At 41.8% G+C, this 20,949-nt stretch overlaps 2 protein-coding genes across 2 annotated transcripts in view; both read right to left on the bottom strand.

Moving 5' to 3' along the window:
- LOC139922110 (cytosolic phospholipase A2 gamma) overlaps window positions 1–20,949 on the bottom strand; it is a 40,915-nt gene that overhangs the window by 2,688 nt on the left and 17,278 nt on the right. The window lies entirely within an intron of this gene.
- On the bottom strand, window positions 5,940–17,588 carry LOC144539528 (cytosolic phospholipase A2 gamma-like). Its single transcript, XM_078284935.1, has 11 exons — window positions 17,442–17,588; window positions 16,493–16,635; window positions 15,760–15,949; window positions 15,180–15,285; window positions 13,817–13,957; window positions 11,990–12,067; window positions 10,814–10,965; window positions 9,544–9,715; window positions 7,884–7,890; window positions 6,521–6,699; window positions 5,940–6,046 (listed from the first exon to the last, which is right to left on the bottom strand). Exons 1-11 carry the CDS (start codon window positions 17,586–17,588, stop codon window positions 5,940–5,942), a joined length of 1,422 nt encoding a protein of 473 aa, XP_078141061.1.

Here is a 20,949-nt window from a genome sequence, read left to right as displayed (position 1 = left end):
CACAGAACAAAATAAATAAATAAATAAAAATGTGGCCTTGAGATCAAGACCAGACTTGAGAACTACAGAAACATGGGTAAAGATTTGGGATGATGGTTTTATTGTTTTATCTGACAGGCGTCCATAGCCTGCTAAGAGCGCTAATGGACTCAAAGTATAGGCCAATCAATGCTAAGTGCTTTAAGTATATGGGAAAATTATGGAGGTAGTACAAAGTGTGGTATCATTTCCATTACTAATAAAAACATAAACATAATTCCCCCTCACATATTCGTCTCTTCTTAAATTGGAAACGGATAATGATAGACAAGTGTGACTTTTGCTCGATACATAAAAAAAATACATATAAATTCTTCATTCTTATTTACTTCAAAACCATTTCAGCTGCCAGACGACTACATCGAAAAATAAATATACTGGACCTGTCACAGCTTAATAAATTAAGTAATACAGCAGTTTTCAAAAGTGGAAAACATTTGCTCGAGTAGAAAAATAAATAATTCTTCCTTGAATTATATCACCGAAAGCGGCATGAAACAGAGATGGAAATCGATCACAAATAACGATAACTAATGAAAACTCTATATAACAGTGCTTTCTTTTAAAAAGGTAACGCATATAGGACTTTCTCAACATATTGTCAATGATTTTTTTCCTGATTCTGCGTATAATCTAGCCAGAAAAATCAAAAATTTTACCAAAAGCTGCTTTTAAAACAGCGAGGGAGATGCCAAGTTTCGAAAAAAAATGAGAAGCTGCTGAACGGTCCGGAGGGAGCTTCGTTCCAACAAGCTTTAGAAAAGAGGTGAAAGCAGCAGCTGCTGCCGTGTGGATGATGTTGGTTTATATCATCATGTGTCAATGAAATCTCCACGTAGCACACGTTAGCTTCAGGATCGGTTATAAACTCTGATATCGCTTATTGCAGGTTTAAGCATTTGGCTTCAGTTGAGTCGGCAGGAAGCTTCCTTGGACGGCTCATGCTATAAAAACTCCATCCTCCGCCACATCGGCTCGGTTCATGAGTCACGATCTCTTTCTGTTCCTGCCGTTTTGACATTTGCATCCAAACACTTCGGCTTGTCACATCAGACAGAAATCTCCTTTTACACGTCGGCATTTGTTGTCAGGGAAACTTGACTGAATAAGGTCAGGGTGACAGGCACTTAAATGAAGCGTGATCATTCCCCCTTCTCGCACAAGCCACACATTTGCCCCTTCCGTTTGCCAAAGCAACCACAGTGCTTGGGATTTTGTTTCTGTCATGAAAACATTTCTGGTCTGAAATCCACCCTCCGCTGTCACTTTCCTGCCCCGCTTCCATCCACATTCAGGTGGTTGTCACTAGAGCTGAACAATTAATTAAAAAAAAGAAAAACATTGAAATCGCAATATGAGCTGCAGTCAATTGCTTGAGAGAGAGAGAGAGAGAGAGGCGTCCAAAATGGATTTGTGGTGTTTTAGAGCTGCGGATAATCTGTGATCCATGAATCAAAACATTTCAGAACTCAGTAAATCCTGCAACCTGACTTTTATTCTAACAAAAATCACTTTTCTTTAAACAATTTTAAAGTTCTAAATAAAATGTATGACAAGAAAAACTTGATATGAAACGCATGTTTAGGCCTAAATCGCAACTGCAATATTCTGTCAAGTAATCGCAATTTGAATTTTTGTCAATATCTTTCAGCCCTAGTTGTCACACTGCTCCTTGCTTAAAGTCACCATGAAATCAACTCCCATTACTTTTACTTCCTGGAAAACAGAGCATCTTTCATGGTGACCTCATGCTGTACTATAGCAGGCGTAAATATACATTTCTAACCAATAAAACCAGCAGATTTTGGAACAATCCCGCCCCTCCGCACCTCCCATCAACCAAAACTGCCTTTCTCTCCCCGACTCATGTTCCATTGCTTTAGACTTTTGAGCTCGCTGCGTTATGTCCCGCCCCCAACATCCTGTTTCAAGAGGAAATGCGTCAAATCGAGTAAAGTAAAGACGCCACTTCACGGCGAATCCGACTCGCCGATATTGTGAAGAACACAGCAAATCCTGACCATCTTGTCGAGGCGGGCCAACTCTTCTGGACCGTCCGCTTGGCAGAAAGAGTAACGCACGGGTCCGCGGAGGAGAGCGTACGTGTCGCGCAGCCGCCTGCTGGCGCTCTCCGCCGGCGACGGGCCCTTCGCCGGCCTCTGCACCGCCGCACCTCTCCGCCCAACAGAGTCTCTCATGTCGAACTTGTGACCCGCAATCACAACGTCTCCGGCGGACAGCTTCTCCACGAGTCCGCATCTTTCGGCGATTTCCGCGTCCGCCGTCTCTCCGGGCCATCCGGCGGACACGAAGGTCACGGCTCCCTCCGTCGTCGTGGCGATGATGTACTTCACAGACGAAACGCGGTTCCGCCTAGGGTGAGTTTGCGTTTCCGCTGGAATCTCAAAGCAGTCGATCGCCACGGTCGCAGTTCTGTTTTTGCTATATTCAGAATGATCTCCGCAGTTGGGCTCTTTACCGGGCCACTTGATAAAAGCCGACAGCCTGTCGTGCATATCGTCCAACATTTTACTGAACATGAGCGACGTGGGTGCCTTGGAGATGAGAAACATATGCGTGAAGAACTGAAAAGGCAGATTCAGCTTCAGGTACATGAGCGTCAGGATGAAATTCTGAAACCGGCTCAGCTGAAATTCCCCGGCTGGCGTCGAAGCGGAGACGACGGTGAAGACGGACATCAGCTTGGCGTGGGACGGGAGGCCGGTCAGCTCCCGCACCTTCTCCTCGTCGTCCTCAAACGCCTCCTCGGAGAAGGTCGTCCTCTTCATCCGGTCCCGCAGCTCAGACAGCTCCGCCCGCAAAGCCCGGCATTCGTCGTTTGCCTTCTTCAACGCCGTTTGACACAACTTGTTAGCGCAGGGCTTGGGCGCGGCTCTCTTGATTTGATTTTCTCTCGGCGTCCCATCGTCGCCGCCGCTTCGAGCGACGGAGCAGGACACGGGAACGGCGGTCACCTCAGCTGGGAGGCCGGATTTGGGGTTTCCACTGGCCTCGGGGTTAGGACTGGACGCCGGAGTATTGCTTTGTTTAACTCGGCTGATGCAGTAATCGTGTTCGACTTCAGACCAGCCGTAGCGGTCGATAAAGCTAGGACCGGCCGTGTGTAATTTATTGTCTTTCTTGGGAGAGACTCCTCCGGCAAGGGCAGCGGCTCTCTTTCTGTTGAGCTGTCGGTTCGTCTCGAACTTTTTTTGCCGATAGACCGCCTTCTGCCTCTCTCTCTCGGACAGGTGTGGAAATAAAGTCGGCGTGTAGTCAGGATTTAAGGGGTCGTTGCTCTTCATCCCTGCAGTATGACAGAAAAACAAGAAGTTGAGTTGAAGTTGAACTGAATCAGTTAATTTCACTTTTCTGGTAGAAACGCCATCCTTCAGCTAATTCAGGAGCGTTTCTTTATCTTAACTGACTATCTGGTAGACACAGGACTTGAGGGTTTGAGATTGTGTTGGAGCTTGAAACTATAGGCTTTGCTATTATGAGTGTGCCTGTCACTGAAAGTCGTAGGTTTGGCTGAAAGGCTGAACACTGTCACATATTCTGATTTCACCGTTGCTTGACTTGCTTTCTCACTGACATGGCACTGGCACCAAAAATAGTTAGGTAGCTCAGTTGAGCAGACAGCGGAAAAATATATCGGTGTCAGCAGCACGTCAAGCAAATATATTTCTACACTCCTCTTCCATTGGAACGCCCTCATTAAATACAAAAGCTTAACCAATTTATTTTAGTAAATTGACACGCATGCCATTTTCCTTAGCAAAGTCCTGTTGGGAAAATGATCCTGCTGAATGGCCTCTGAAAACCCAGTAATAGTTACACCGTGTTAAAGGACTCTCTGGCTTTTATGCATGCAAGGTCATGCCTAAACACAGGATGAGATATAACACTGTCAGTGAAGTCAATTTACAATGCTTTTATTTATCTAGCAACATTTTGTTTTGCAATTATTTTGAACTGATGGAACCAGGGATTTAGTAGAGAGTAAACACACCTGAAATCAGTTTATCCACATTTTATTTGCAGAATTGTATGCCCACCTGTTTAAGCTGACAAATCTTTATGACTTATCTTTTTAAAAAATTATATCGCTTACCTGAAAATACATCTGATATTTGTTTATAATTGTGGTTGTTTGCCTTATAATGATTGCTCACTGGTAACACCTGCAGAAACTACCTGGACCACTGTTTTCCTCATTACACTGTCTCTACTGACAAGCAAGGTAATGAGTGAGAGAAAAGGTAAACAACAACTACGGAAGTAAACACCTCTTCCTCTCCATCTTTGCTACGCGCGCGCGCGCACACACACACACACACACACACACACACACACACACACACACACACTTCACACAGCAAGTTTGTTAAGCTCCAGGTAAAAGTGCGACGTCAAGGGATGCGACAGCCCACTCAACCCCACAGCAATTCAAAGAGACGATCGTGTTAAATCACACGATATTCAGCAATGCGAACGAACTGTGCCAAACTCCGTTCAAAAGTCTGGCACTGTACGTGCCTTCCTTTATCGGTAAACGTACACATCTCCTAGAGTACAACGTAACCTTGTATAATCGTTAGGATCCAGTCTTAAATTCGGCATGTAGCAAATACACAAAGTATCGCTAATTTCAATAAAAACCTCAACTATTTCAACTGGTTCGCCTACAATCTTTTTCTACCAATAATTTCTACTACGGGGGGTGGTAGCGGGCCGTGAGAACCAAGTCCAAATGTTGATATTTTATTGACATTTAGGGCTAACTTACTTGGTAGATTATCTATACGCCGATTTTACCAGAAGGCAATCCACCGGAAAGCATACTTATTCCGCCACAAAGACAGTTACGTTATGGTGGGTGATAGCGAGCATTATAAACCAAAAGTTGAATTTATGTTTAAATAACGTATTGTTTGGTGGATTACATGTATGCCGATTTAAAGAGTGGCTCCTGCCGATTAAAAGCGGTACTAAGTCATATTTAATTCGCTATGTATCGTCGACGACAGGTAAAGTCACTTGAAATGGCCAGATTTTGTAATCGAGTTTGGCTACCGCCGTAGCTCGTTAGCTAACGTTACTCACCAGTTACAAAGTGACTGGAACAGACGTAAATGTGCTTTGAAGCTGGAGCCCACAGCTTCCCGGGTCCGTCCTCACGCCGAATAGACTGAAACCATTTCATGCGTCTCTTCCCATCTTTTGGCACGCAAAAAAACTTGACGCCATTATTTTTCCGAGTGTTGTTGGTACAGCAAGGAACACAACAGGATTTCGGCATGCTGCTTCACAGGATAAGGACACTTCCTCAGTCTACATGTTTACAGCTTCTCTCGGCCTAGCCAGGCATGGGAAACAGAAGCTGTCCCCGCGGGCCGGTGGGCGTGGCGAAAGTAGTGGGCGTGTCAACACAGTGGGCGGGTCGAAAACTCGTCTGTGATTGGCTGGACACTTTTCACTGAATGTGTCAAAAGTGTCTTATTTTCTATTTTTTTCCATTTTATTTTATTTTTTGGCAGATTTTTTTTTTTTTTTTTACTTTAATAGCGAATATAAAATAAAAGTAAAGTTTGAATTTGTTTGCTGTTTGCAATGAGCCTGCATTGATCCACTTGGATGAGAGAACTAAAAATGTTTTGGCCTATTTAACTGTGTCAAGAAATGTATTTAATTGACATACATTGTATTGTTTAAACTGCTGTATACTCTAACTAGACAAAAGCAAAGAAACACAAACTGATAAAAGTAAGATGGGGCAAATATCAAATATATATTGAAATAACTGAACACATAAATGTATAACTTGTTCTTTTATGTCTCTCTAGATTTCAGATTATGGACAAAACTTACTCAAATTTGAAGAAATAGAGGATTTATTTTCATGGCAGGCCAAATGTTTGGGCTGGTCCAACGAGGCAGGAGGAGGAGCTGCAGGATCCAGTGGGAGCTTGGATGGAGTGACCAGGTCCTGTGCACTTCTTGCAGTCTGACATTTTACAATGTGTTTTTTGCAGTCACTTCTATTGATGAACATCTTGGGACAGTAAGGGCAATGGAAATGTTTTTTATTTCCTCTGCATTCCAGGTGGCAAATAAAAATTGTGAATTCTGCAAAATAAAATAAGAAAAATTAAGTGGGTGGAATTGCACTGGGCAGCTGTGAGGTTCTTAAAATGTGAAAGTCATGTTCTTAAAATTGGACACACAGGCAAAACCCCAAATGTCTTTTACCAACAGATATCTAAATAGGCACATTTCTATATGAGGGGTCAGGGCTCTCGGTGATATGAGATTTGCACAGGAAACCATGCTGGCAATTTTGGGGGAAATAATACTCAATTTAGAAATAAATTATCCGCAGAGTGCAGGAACCAGTCAAAGAAGATTTTGGGAAGTTGGCTTTTGTTATTGGCCTTTTAAGCAAAGCAAATCACAGTGAGTGTTTCATACATAAGCTGACCTCCATGCTGCAGGGCCCTCAGCCTGTGGCTCTCCATGTGTGTCCACACACTGGGATAGTCGGCCCTCGGTGTGAAGACGGAGCGCTGGCAGAAGGGACAGTGGTACAGGCTGCACTTCTCACATATTCCCAGATGAACGGGGCCTTCTGATCTCTTCTGCACCGTGACATGCATGGTGCTAGAAACACAAAGGTGAAGAAGTTCTATAATGTCAGTCAGATAACCACCAACAAAAACCGTTCACAGGTACTAAAGCAAGACAAATGCTGGCTTTACTCTGTGCATCCAAGAACTCAACAGCTTAGACTGACGAGATATAACAACAATTTCAAAACAAAACCTGTTAAATTCCTCCACATTCCTTGCTACAATGTGACAACAACGTTTATGTAACTAATGTTTCAATAAGATATAGCCAATCATAGACCTACAGAAACTATTCTTGCTAGGATCAATTATTACAAACCTGTGACACTGGTAAAATGATATAAAGGTAACTGTGTCAAGAAGTGTATTTAATTGATGTACATTGTATTGTTTAAACTGCTGTATACTTTAGATAAAAGCAAAGAAACACATAGGCTAATGAAAGTAATATGGGGGCAAATATCAAAATAACGGAACAACAGTAAAATGTATATAATCTAACTATTCTTGCTTCTCGACGCATTGCAAACCTGTAACTGGTTAAACTAAGTGACATTAAAACAACGTTAGTTTGTGAGGTGATGTTTTCTAACGTTACCCTGGTCTCTAATGAAATAAAATCTACTGTTTAAATACACACAGGTCATGCTTGTATATAAAGGCTTGTGAAGGGCTGTAGATTTGACAAGTCAGCTACAATGCGTTCACGTTAAAAGTTGTGCGCACTTATTTTGACTTGTATGTTTACTGCTTATATGTTTACTTGTTTATCAGAAAACCTGACCCACTCGCCGAGACAATTTGTTATTTTTGCCCAGTTTGCTTAGAGATGCGTTACGTTACGTTACGTTACGTTACGTTACGTTACGTTACGTTACGTTGGGCTAGAATAGAATACCAGAAAATAACACTTCGGTTTGGGCGTTTAGCCTTCAAAATAAAAGCGCGAGTTTTTAAACGTGAAGAAATACTGTTTGAAACCAATTCGTTTGTATTTAATCGTCACATCCAATAAGCGAGGACTCAGATTAATATTTGATGTCATAATAATAATAATGAAAAATACCATAATATGCGCCATTTTTAACTATAAAGGCTGCTTATATTACGCTGTGCAGAATACATACTCAAGCACCGTTTAGTCTCCAGTCTGTCGTTGCTATGACAACTTTTCCAAAACTGACTAACGTTAGCTGACAGGTGGTTCTGGTTTACGGCTTACCTGTTGTCACCACACACAGCACACCAACAATCAAACTAAGAAACAATCGTCCTTTAACGGAGCAAATATCTGTCCAATAACCGTAAACCTTCCTTCCACCCAAAATGCTGTCGGTCCGCCTACTGTTCACCACAAGCCTGACGCGAGCGCCATCTTTACTCCTTCTTCTTCTTCTTTAGTGTTTAACGGCGGTTGGCAAACAACTTAAAGGTTACATTACCGCCCCCACTGATCTGGAGTGTGGACTAGGGAGTTAAAAACAAAGTACGCCTATCTAATTGAAGATAATGAAAAAAACAATCTCACATTCTATCTATCAGGGATTTAATGCATCTGTCTCCTGATGGCCTTTTCAAAATTGTATTTACACGAAGTTCTTCACCTGTTTTTTGTAGATTAGATCTTAAAATCTCCCTTTCATTGTTATACTTAAACATACATGATGAACAGTTTCTACTACCATCAATAGACCTATTAATCAAGAAAAGAGTAGCCTACTGCCATCTAAATTTGCATTTAAAAAAGTGACATCATCCCTGCTGAAGCCATCCAGAAGACTCTCTCCCTCTCAGCTGAAGACATTAACGCTGACATTTTCAGGCAGGGAATTAAAACCTCATTAGCTGTTGTTGGCTGATGAAAATGGCTGCAGCAGAGAAACATGAAACTGCATTTTTCATCTCTGTGGCCGTTCATAAACAACCATCTATTACCCACTTAGCGTACGGGAGTGTAATGTTCTTCACAAAGATTTTAATAGATTATCAAGTTTACGTTCTAATTATAATCCTGTGTTTCTGCTATGTTATAATACCTATTCCTATAGACCTTAAACACAACAGTTTCATCCAGATCCTCATGCTAGATGATGGAAATCCTTCTCAATTATGAATATATGATGATGTAAATGTCTTAATCAATATATTCTGAAGATTTCCTGCTACATCATTACTGTCCAGAACTAACTATCTATTGTATTGTTAGTAGTAATAATATCCACAGAAACAGGTCTTACCTGAGATGGAGAACACTCCACACAAGGGAATCCATGGTTGTCTCCTCCGTCCGATCGGTTATTAAAATGACTTAAAATCGACCGGTCCTTTACAACCTAGAAATCCTATTATAAATTTGAGAAAGATACTAGAAATATCATAGCATTGTTTTTAAATGCCATGCAGCTGTAGCTAAAGAAAATATAAGAGAAAATCATAGCAATACCTTGAGATAAAAATACCATAAAGTACAATTAGATCATTATTATTGAGTATCACAGACTCATATTATAGTGATTTTTGTTGTTAGGTGTGATCCACAGGGTCTCCTTGCACCTTGCATTTGTCAACCCGTGTTAACTCATGATTGACTTTTGACAAATCGACAAGTTGTGTGTGACAAGACGATGAGACCAGTGCAAGTTGTAATCCAGAGGGGGAAATTCATAATGTCTGCTATAGGGTTAGTTAGCATTTGTTTGAAACTAATTGGAGTACCAGATGGTGGGGGTTTATCGTATCAGGACACTTCAGTGAAATCTACTTAAAATTGTGTAAAGTGGAGGAAAAAAAAGGGAAGGAGGCGGAAATTGGGGAATCAGATTGGGGGAGAGAGAGAGAGAGAGAGTGTGTGTGTGTGTGTGTGTGTGTGACGGACCTTTGCTGTTGTTTCTGTTGAAGAGAGGCATGTAAACGATGGTGAGCTCGTTCTGCTCCCCCTGCAGCACGTAGCAGTCCTTCGGCCAGTCTTTGTCCTCCAGGACCTCGTCGTCTATCTTTGGGAAAGACTTGTTGGTCTCGGCTGCGTAGTCTCTGGCCAGAAGCAGGGTCTGTGGAGGGGGGGGGGGGGGGGGGGGGGGGGGGGGGGGTTGGGGGAGGGGGGGGGGGGGGGGGGGGGGGGATGGTTCAATCCTCACTCCTGACTTCAGCTGCATGGTTCAAACAATCCCACGGTCAATAAGTGAGAGCGGGTGAGAACAAAAACCAGATCAGAACAGCAGAGTCGCTCCCCACCTTATGCTGCACTGCAAAAAAAAACTCCATCTTAACAAGTCATTTAGTCTCATATTCAGCCTTCAAATATTATTTTTCTTAAAACAAGAGAAGAATTCTGCCAGTGAGGAGAGATAACTCCACTTGTTTCCAATGCAACTTCACTTTAAATGAGTGTCAGCCTGTTGAAGCCAGTCAGAATAAGGCAGATCACTGCACTGCTATCAAGAAAATGACACTTGATTCTACAAAATTCTTGAAACAAGTTGATTTGCATTGGAAACGAGTTAAATTATCGAACCCCACCGGCAGATTTGTTCACTTATTTTAAGAAAAGTATGATTTTAGGACTCAGTAATAGACTATGTTAAGATGGAGATTTTTTGCAGTGTTGGGTTAGTTAATGCTTAATAAGGGTTAGTTAATGTTTAATAAGCATTAACTAACCCTTAATTAACAGTTAACTAATGTGTCTGGTAATCATTTACCAATGGTGTTCATGTTAACTAAGGTATTAATTTATACATTATTTAATAGTTTCTAAAGATGACTTAAATAATGTATAAATTAATACCTTAGTTAACATGAACACCATTAGTAAATGATTACCAGACACATTAGTTAACTGTTAATTAAGGGTTAGTTAATGCTTAATAAGTTAATGCTTATTAAGCATTAACTAACCCTTAATTAATGTACCCTTACTGTAAAGTGTTATCTTTTTTTCTTGTGAAATACTGAACAGTTGAATCCCATATCGCGTATTGAATCGTATCAGGAGGTAAGCAGGTCGACATGGTGATCATTCAGGAGAAGCTCAAATAAACTTGAATGTGTTTCCATTTTGTGGTTTTGTCTGTTCAATTCAAGGCTTCAGGCTGTTGTGTCTCCAAACCACAAATCTTCACACACACACACACACACACACAGCGCACCTCAAACATGTCCCCGGCGCTGTACTCCAGGGCGATGATCAGGTCGATGTCCCTCCTTTCTCCCAGGAAAGGAGGGTAGGGCACGTTGTTGTACAGACCGGCGTCTATCAGGTAGAAATTCTCAGACTTGAGACAGGAGGGGACTGAAGAATCTGCTCAGCAACAGGAATCAGAGTTCAGATTAGAGTCCAGCAGAGGTGGAAAGTAACTAAGTACATTTACTCAAGTACTGTGCTTGAGTACAATTTTGAGGTTCTGGCACTTTACTTGAGTATTTCCATCTTGTGAGACTTTACACTTTTCCTCCACTACATTTATCTGCCGGCTGGAGTTACTAGTTACTTTGCAGAATAAGATTTTACATGCAAAACATACGATAAGCTCATAAAATGTGTTGCATTATTAGAGTTTAAACCAACAGTATATGGAGCAGTTAGACCGACAACATTAAAACACTTCTGACAGGTTAATGCTTCAATAATTTAACACTCTGACAGAATGAGGACTTTTACTTTTGATACTTCAGTACATTTTACTGCTAATACTTCTATATTAAGTCCCTCCCCTTCCGCTGTCCCCCATGGGACAGCGGAAGTTACGTCACTTGCGCGACTTTTGGGTGTGTAGTCTTTCTAATTACGTATTTTTACAGTCTTATAGTTCAACAGTTTTACCACAAACTGCGACTTTCTTGACTTGCAAAATTATCATTTAAATTGACAAAACATCATATGTGTAATTCATGGCACAATTCAAACGGGATCAAACAATTATTTGTCTCTCGCCGTTGACTACCGTACATGTTTTTTCCGAAATAAGGTCCCATGGTGGTCCACCGGAAGGGGAGGGACTTAGGCTCTCTATACTTTTACTTTTAATGAAGTATTTTTTCCAATATGGTATTGCTACTTTTACTTGAGTACTTTTTCCACCACTGGAGTTCAGATATATGCAGCGGACAGTACATGCATCAGATGTCATGTAAAAACCCTTAGAGGCCGTTCTTTACTGCAGTTATGTGCCGGCTACCTGAGTGCAGCTGTCGGTAATCGGCTGCACATTGGACCTCACCACAGTATGTTTAATCACAGTAAGCAGCGGCCTCTCGGCTATGGGATGCCCTGCTCTGTTATCATGTTGAGCTGTGCCGGTGCTCAGGTTGGTGTGTTCGGTTACCGTTGTATTGGTAGAGGAAGTTCTTGGTCGTCCCCCACTCCCAGCTGTTGACCAGAGGCAAAATGGCCGTCTGATTGGCTGGAAAAAAACATACATGTTACATAATGAGCAACTTCATTCACACAATAATATGACTACCATGTTATTACAGTCCATGTTACACATTCCCTTTCGAATCTGTGGAATGGCTGAAAAATCTGGAGAGAGGAAGTGATAAAGTAACTCTCTTAGCAACTTTTATAACAACTTCAAGTGGTAATCCATGAGATCTGTGTTTTATTGATTTTGGCGACATCTTTGTTGCTCATCACTGTGATGTGGTTTTAGTAGCTAATTTCACTTCTTCTAATGTGTGTCTTTATGGCGATTTTCAATATACTTGAGTCATTAACGTGATTGGGTTGCAGAACCTTATGGTACCTTTACATAGAGCTTTAAAACACAACGTCCCTTACCATTCTGGTCCTCTGTTTTGCAGGGTGCCGGCTCCTGATCCTGACTCCCGTTCTTCAACATGGGACCCCCCTCTGCAGCAGTAATAATGGCATTGTTGTCAAAGGGCTATTTGCTGACATTTTTATCATCCTTATTGTTGTCATTTTCATTGTTGTTATCACTAACATCATTACATTTCTCATCATCATCATCATCGTCATCTTTATGTGTTTTTTGCTTATGTGTACTGTTGCGCTTTGTTTGTCTGAAACTTTTATGTTAGTCCAGGTCTCTCTCCTGGCCGAATATAGATTAAATAAAATCTATCAATCAATCACTGTCATCACCATCATTACCATCATCATCATCATCATCATCATCATCATCATCATCATCATCACTACCGTCATCAATGCCCAGTCCCCTCTCATCTAATCTCATTTTACAAACCATCACTATGTTGCTTGTAAAATGATTCTCTCTCTCTTTCTCTCTCTCTCTCTCTGTCTCTCTCTCTCTCTCTCTCTCTCTCTCTCTCTCTCAGCTTACTTCCCATTTCCAGAAGAAAAGTGCTATACAAATAAATGATTACTATACGATTACACACACACACACACACACACACACACAGAGTACCTTGTGTTTGGCTCTCTGTGTTGTTGCAGCTAGATGAAGTGGTGTTATCTGCTACATCGCTCTTCGACGCAGACATGAAGTAGCCGAAATTGTATAGCACTGAAACACACACACACACACACACACACACACACACACACACACACACACACACAGATATACACGAAACACTTGAATGATTTATTTATTACCAACAGGACTTTAGCCACTGTTTTGCAGGACTTCCATTTGTTGTTTCGTTACCTCGAATTGGGGTAGGCAGTACGTCTAATATGGCCTGTCCATCAGCCATAGCACTGCTCAGAACACCTGCGTGGGGCACACACACACACACACACACACACACTCATTTGTGATTACTAGCACTTGCAGCAAGGCCTGCACATGGAAAACACACACCAGCGTTCCCACAGTCACTTGGACATCAAATTCACAGACTTTTCAATGACTTTCAAGGCCTTGTTTGGTGAAATTGAAGGACACAAAGTTGGCATGTTTTGGAGTAAGACATGAATTAGAAATTACAAAATTTGACAGCATACAAGCCTCGTTTCTCAGGATGTGAAGTGTTGATGTCATAGGATGGAGAGAACTGAGGCACGCTGATGAATTTGGATTGCTTTCCAAGTACTTTCCATCCATTCGTTTTCAAAAACCTTTAAGGCCATATCTTATTTTTCTCAAATCCACAAACTTTCAAGGGTTTTTTCAGGCCAATGGGAACCCTGACACACACACACACACACACACACACACCTTGTATTTTGACCATGTCCATCTCCGGCCTGTCCTCCAGCAGCTCTCCTGCCTGGAATCTGCTGCCCAGGTGAGAAGTTTTGATGAAGAGACCCAAGTCTGTGAAGCCAGCCTCATGAGGAGTCACCTCAAACCATTTACCTGAGAGAGAGAGAGAGAGAGAGAGAGAGAGAGAGAGAGAGAGAGAGAGAGAGAGAGAGAGGGGGGGAGGAGTCAAAGAGAGAGGGGGGGGGGGGTTCAAAGAGAGAGAGAGGGGGGGAGTCAAAGAGAGAGAGAGAGGGGGGGGTCAAAGAGAGAGAGAGACAGAGAGAGAGAGAGAGGGGGAGATTCAAAGAGAGAGAGACAGAGAGAGAGAGGGGGGGAGTCAAAGAGAGAGAGAGACAGAGAGAGAGCGAGAGGGGGGGGAGTCAAAGAGAAAGAGAAAGAGGGGGGAGTCAAAAAGAGAGAGCGAGAGAGAGAGGGGGGGAGTCAAAGAGAGAGAGAGGGAGAGAGAGAGAGAGAGAGAGACAGAGAGAGAGTGGGGGTCAAAGAGAGAGAGAGACAGAGAGAGACAGAGAGAGGGGGGGGAGTCAAAGAGAGAGAGAGAGGGGGGTCAAAGAGAGAGAGAGACAGAGAGAGAGAGAGGGGGGAGTCAAAGAGAGAGAGAGGGGGGGTCAAAGAGAGAGAGAGACAGAGAGAGAGAGGGGGGGAGTCAAAGAGAGAGAGAGACAGAGAGAGAGCGAGAGGGGGGGAGTCAAAGAGAAAGAGAAAGAGGGGGGAGTCAAAAAGAGAGAGCGAGAGAGAGAGAGAGAGAGGGGGGGGAGTCAAAGAGAGAGAGAGGGAGAGAGAGGGAGAGAGAGAGAGAGGGAGAGAGCGAGAGAGATAAAGAGTCAGAGAGAGAGGGGGGAGTCAAAGAGACAGAGAGAGAGAGAGAGGGGTCAAGGAGAGAGAGAGGGAGAGAGAAGAAGAGAGAGGGGAGTCAAAGATAGAGAGGGGGGGAGTCAGAGAGAGAGAGAGAGATAGAGTCAGAGAGAAAGAGGGGGATGGGAGGAGAATTGCATTTTGTGTATGTTTGTGTGTGTGTGTGTATGTGTGTGTGTGTGTGTGTGTGTGTGTGTATGTTTGTGTGTGTGTGTGTGTGTGTGTGTGTGTATGTTTGCGTGTGTGTGTGTGTGTGTGTGTGTGTGTGTGTGTGTGTGTGTGTGTGTATGTTTAGGTGTGTGTGTGTGTGTGTGTGTGTGTGTGTGTGTGTGTGTGTGTGTGTGTATGTTTGCGTGTGTATGTGTGTATGTGTGTGTGTGTGTGTGTATGTGTGTATGTTTAGGTGTGTGTGTGTGTGTGTGTGTGTGTGTATGTTTAGGTGTGTGTGTGTGTGTGTGTGTACCTTCAGTAATGTTCTCAGTGTTGCAGGTCTTCTCGATAGCGTTGTAGACGGGATAGGGGTTTGTAGCGTTCCTGTCGCAGTCTCCAGAAAGCTGACGTGTGTCAAGCTGATGAAACCAAAAACTGATCAGATGGTCACGTATTTTGAATATTTGGATAAATTAATTGAAATTCTGTCATTTTTCAAAGTAAAATCAAATAAGATTAAGTGGTTGAAGTGGTTATATAATATATTATATTATATTATATTATATTATAAATTATTTGTATTATTATTCACAGTTTGAGTAGTGGTAGTAGTTTTAGTATTAGTATTATTAGTAGAAGTAGCAGTTTTAGTATTAGTAATAGTGTTGTTAGCAGTATTAGTAGTAAAAGTACTACTATTATTATTAGTAGTAGTAGTAGTAGTAGTGGTAGTGTTGGTGGTAGAAGTAGGAGTTTTAGTATTAGTAGCAGTCGTATTAGAAATAGTAATTTTAACAGTAGTAATTTTAGTAGTTTTAGCCTATTAGCAGCATTGGTAGTATTAGTATTAATATTTGTATTAGCAGTAGTAGTATTATGTTATTATTCTGTACCTCCTTGATGAAGTGATCAGCGATGAAGGCAGCCCAGACGTCGGTGAGGGAGAAGTCTTGGTCGGTCGCTCTCATGTCTGTCAGCCAGGCCAGGGACGGCGTCAGGCCCAGGTTGGGACCCGACATGGTGGAAATCACTCTGCTGATGTTCTCCCTCCACGACGGGTCGCTGTACAGAGACGACATGGACCTGGGACACGACCGGAGAGGAGGAGGGAGAGAGAGGCGAAGGGTTGGAGAAGGGAGGGAGAGAGGGAGGGGAGAGGTGGGGGGGGGTGAGGGAGGAGGCAGGGGGAGAGGTGGAGTTAAGGAGAGGTGGAGATGGGACGCCCCGAGAGTCTCAGTCCTCTCAGTCTCAGGAGAACTGCTGTAGGGGTTCGTTAATCCCACCGGCTACAGGAAACCACCCCGAAACACAAGGGATTATGGGTAGAAGGAGATGGATGCGGTTCCTCATGCTTGGAAGTCTGGGCTGATGCTCATATTCAGCTATTTCTTCATGTGTTCTTAACCGGTATGAACACCACAGAAGAAGAGACAGACAAGTCCGTCATGCTGAGAGAAAGTTACAGGAACTGGAATCAGATATGTTTTGAATCTCGAACCCGGCAGGATGACGGGTTAAAACTTTGTCCGATAAAATCATCTTTTTACAAAATATCTGCACAGGCCGCCTCCTCTCTCTCCTCTCCTCCCCCTCCACCTGTCCCTCCTTCCACATCACACCTCTCACCATGTGGATCCAGAAACTCCCCCGATGTAGAGCAGCGAGTCCAGCAGACCGTCTTCCTCCATCTGATAGAGCGAGCCCAGCAGACCCACCGCTGCCCTCTGACCCCCCCCTGACCCCAGCAGGGCGATGTGGGGAACCGAGTCCTGGATGGAGGGTAACAAGATATAAGATGTGACAGGTGAAGCGTTTCATTACAGAACAACATATCCACTATAAAACAACTAAACAACCTACTTCACCTTCTTAAATGATTGCTGGCATGAATGTGAAGCAGATTACGACTTGTTTTGAAACCTTTACTTGCAAAAGCGAAATGTTTTTAAGGACAGAATATATAAAATAATATCTACTGGTGAATTTCACACAGCTACATTTCCCCCAAATGGTTGTTTAGGGTTTTGGAATGAAATCCATCTTCAGTTGTGTTTTGGGTTAGGGTTTAGGGTTTAGGGATTAGGGTTAGGGTTAGGGTTAGGGTTATTAATATTATGATGATAAAAATGGACACAGTGCTTATTGTTTTTGTTAGGAGTGTAACATCCATGTGGGGAACATCACAGAGGCAGAGGGGTGGGAGGAGGGGAGAGGAGAGTAAAAGGAAAAGAGGGAGTGAAGGGCTGGCAACAGACCAGTGAATGCTTGTTTTAAGCTACTAGGAATACCAGATGGGTGGGGTTTACTCTCTGGGATATCACATAGTTGGAAATCACATAAATTAAACTGACTTTCAAATACTTGCTGAGGTTGTCAGTGTCAATGCCAATGCAGCAAGCTCCACCCACCTGCCACTCTAAGCAAAATAAAACAAACGCTAAAAGTTATTTGCAAATACGATATGATCCAGGTCTGTTACTGTAGAGAATGAGATAGAGAGAGACAGAGATGAGGTAAGGCAGAGAGAAAGCAGAACTATGATCATTTCCCAGCTACACATTTCTTCTTCTCTTACTTTTGTGAGGTTGATTCCCAGGCCGCTGAGCGACTCCAGAACCTTCTCTTTCCTCCGGTGAAGATATTTCTGCTCAGCGGCTCCGAGGGCCTGAGACTGACGCACATGCGGCTGCACACACACACAGACACACACTTTATCCTCCATTTATGCAAAGACTGGTCGAAAAATTGAATCTCAATCTGAATAACTTTATTGAACTTATTACAATTATATCACAGTTGTGTAATACAATATATACAGTATGATTATATGATTTTCCATCTATCACCTGATATACTACATCTCATCAGATATTAGTATTTAAGTATAGGCTACAATATTTTAACACTTTTCATTTGGAAAGGAAAATACTTACATAATCATGATATAAGCTGTCAAATATGACAAAGTTATAGTAATAAAGTTACAGTTATTATGGAATCTAAATATAGCCACACATCCAACAAGGATTCAACAATCACTTGTAAAAATGAGATATCAGTCATTGGGAAAATGTGACAAAATGATGCATAGTGCAAAATGAAAACACATGATGGCACTTTGTGAAGGAAAGTAACTATCTTAAGTGTTTGGTTGGTTAGTTGAGAACTTGATAATGAGTCTCAGACTGGATCTTGGAGATGATGAATGATGAATGTCAGGAAATTACTTTTAATGATAATAAATAATAATAATAATTTATTTAACTTTAAACTTTCAAGCAACAAGGCACAAAGAAATGAAACATTAACAACAACTGTAAAAAATAAATGGTACACAATTATAATACACAATAAAATAAGTAAAACCAAGTTAAAATACAGCCACGATAAAACTAAGGAACGGTAAAAATATCGAACATTTTGCAACAGAAATCTTTTAACCATGCGTCACTTACTACAGATACGTTGGCAGGTTTTCTCTCCGCATCATTAACTTCAGATGACTGCCCCGGCGGTGTCGCCATCAACACACACACACACACACACACCGCGGCCCAGCCTGCACTTCTGCACTGCATGCTGGGAGGATGAGCAGCCGCAAGAGTCGGAAACAAAATCCAGGGAGCGAGGAGAGGTTCGAGTCTGGTGGAGGTTCGAGTTGAGAAGAGTCCCCAGTTACTCCCTCTTCTTATACCCCGCGTGTGTGTGTGTGTGTGTGTGCAGGTGTGTGTGTAGGTGTGTGTGTATACTGGGGGCGAGTGGATGACCTGAGTGACTCACATTTAAGTCACTATTAGAATTTCAAAACTGTTTGGACTGCAAATGTTTGCAGATCCCACTCTGAATTGCAAATAAAAAAAAACAGCTGACTGTTTCATGTTTAGTTTTGAAGTATTAAGTATTATCAATGTACTGCAATTTACTGTGGGGTTTTGGAAGATAATGACAACTTAAATGTTTAAGTCCTCTATGCATTTTCCCATTGACACCTGTAACAAGGCCCTGCTCTGCTTTCACATGCATGCACACTCTGCTTTACTGACCTACACCTTGTTTTTGTTTGTTTTTATATAGTGTTTCATAGCTGGTTTTAGTATAGTTTTTTACTTGCTATGTATTTGTACACTGCTTTTTATTTAAAGTTATTTTTTATTATTTCAAAGTGTCTTTGAGTATCTTATGAGACAGGCTAAACATAAATACACATAAAAATACTACAGAGTATATACTGTATATGCACATACACACACACAAATATACATACATACACACACATAAATACATACATATACATAGATACACACAGACTGTCATGAATGAACGTCTTCTGTTAAAGGATGAGCTTTGGCACATTCGTTGATACAGTGTTGACCAGCTAGAATTACACACAATCTATTTAAATCATCATGCTCATTAAAATTGGAAGTTAACCCAGTCAGGACAGAAACCATGAGCAGCTGCACTTGAATGAGTGTGTATGGAAAAAGAGAGTTGGGCATAAGCTGACTGAGGTCAGTTTTAGCAAATCAAGGAATCTCGCAGTAAATGGGGAAATGTGTTTATTGTTTATCCTACTGCTGTCTATAAGGCCTGGCTCCCACATATATTTTAGACCTGCTATTAAACTATGAACCGCTCAGGGCTCTAAGGTCGTCTGGCTCCGGCCTTTTAGCTGTTCCTAGAGTAAAATCTAAATCCAGTGAAGCTGCTTCCAGTCGCTCCGCCCCCGGCCGCTGGACTAGCCTGCCAGATTTCCCCAGATGTGCCAAAAACTCTTTTAAAATCCGGCTCAAAACTTTCCTTTTTTCCCAAACTTTCACCTAACCTTTTGTGCATGTATATATGGCTGTATGTGCGTATGTGGATGTATGTATGTGTGTATATATGTGTATATATACATATTTAAAATATATGTGCATTTTTTTATCATGTTTTATATATCTATATATATTTCTTCTTGTTATTTCTACTATTTTAAAACATTTTTGCTTTTTTTCACTGTTTTTGCATGTAAAGCACATTGAGTTTTCCTGTGAATGAAACGTGCTATACAAATAAAGTATGACTTGACTCGACTATTGTAAATGCACTTTACTCTGTATGATCTGTACATTGAGGAGTGACACGGAAATAAAAAATGAGCTGTCTATCGAATCTTACATAGCTGACATTTTGAAGTCAGTATTTTTTGCGTGGTTTTGAGAACTGGTTTTGTCTCGTCTTTTTATTTGTGCGGCATCAAACCTTCAGCCAAAGCTTCTGTTCAGCGATTCCCAATTCAACAAGACGCTCAACACAAACAAATGAATCAAGGAAAACCTGATTGAGGTAAAAAATAAAAGCTTAAGTTTATTGTTTACCGCTGCTGGAACAGATCTGCCTTCATCAGTGAGCTTTGGACGGTTTCCTCTGATCTGGATCTACTGTCGGTGAATGATTAACTGCAAGTACACAGTAGATCGTTAAGTGAGAGGTAAGAGGAGTCGGTTTGAGGCGGTCTGTCCGTGGCCTGTCACTCTTTCCCGGGGCTGGCACTGGTAGCTGCACTCCTGCACATTTCACTGTGACTCATATTGTTGTTTGTGAAAAGAAGAAAAACATCCAAGGGTCTCATGACATTGGAAAAGGTCTAAAGCCAATATTGGCATCGTAACCTGAAAAGTCAGATAGTACCTGTTGCACATAAAAAATATGACCCTGCTGCTAGTTAAAATAAGATAAAAACGATTCTGGCTCTTATTTTTCCCCACTTCTCAGTCATAAATGACCATTTTAGGGACACAGGAATACTTATTACATCTGTGTAGTCATGGCGATGATCTTTAAACTCCTTATAAATGTTTCTACTGCACTCATTGTAAGTCCCTCTGGTTTGGAGTCACAGTTAAAATGCCTAAACCATAACTGTAAGTGTAGATTTTCATTGGACTCTGGAGTGTCTTTATATCACAGAAAAAACTATTCCAAGGCACTTATCTTGTGTTAAAATGTTAAAAAGCCATTATTTCATTAATTAATGAATGGTAAAAGGGTAAAAAAAAATTAAAAAGAATTCCACAAATCCTCTTTCTCATTTCCCAGGG

This window comes from Centroberyx gerrardi, chromosome 7 (genome assembly GCF_048128805.1).
Source record: "Centroberyx gerrardi isolate f3 chromosome 7, fCenGer3.hap1.cur.20231027, whole genome shotgun sequence".
NCBI classification, from domain to species: domain Eukaryota; kingdom Metazoa; phylum Chordata; class Actinopteri; order Beryciformes; family Berycidae; genus Centroberyx; species Centroberyx gerrardi.
Note: the sequence above shows the minus strand (reverse complement) of the source record. Positions and strands in the feature narration are given on the sequence as shown.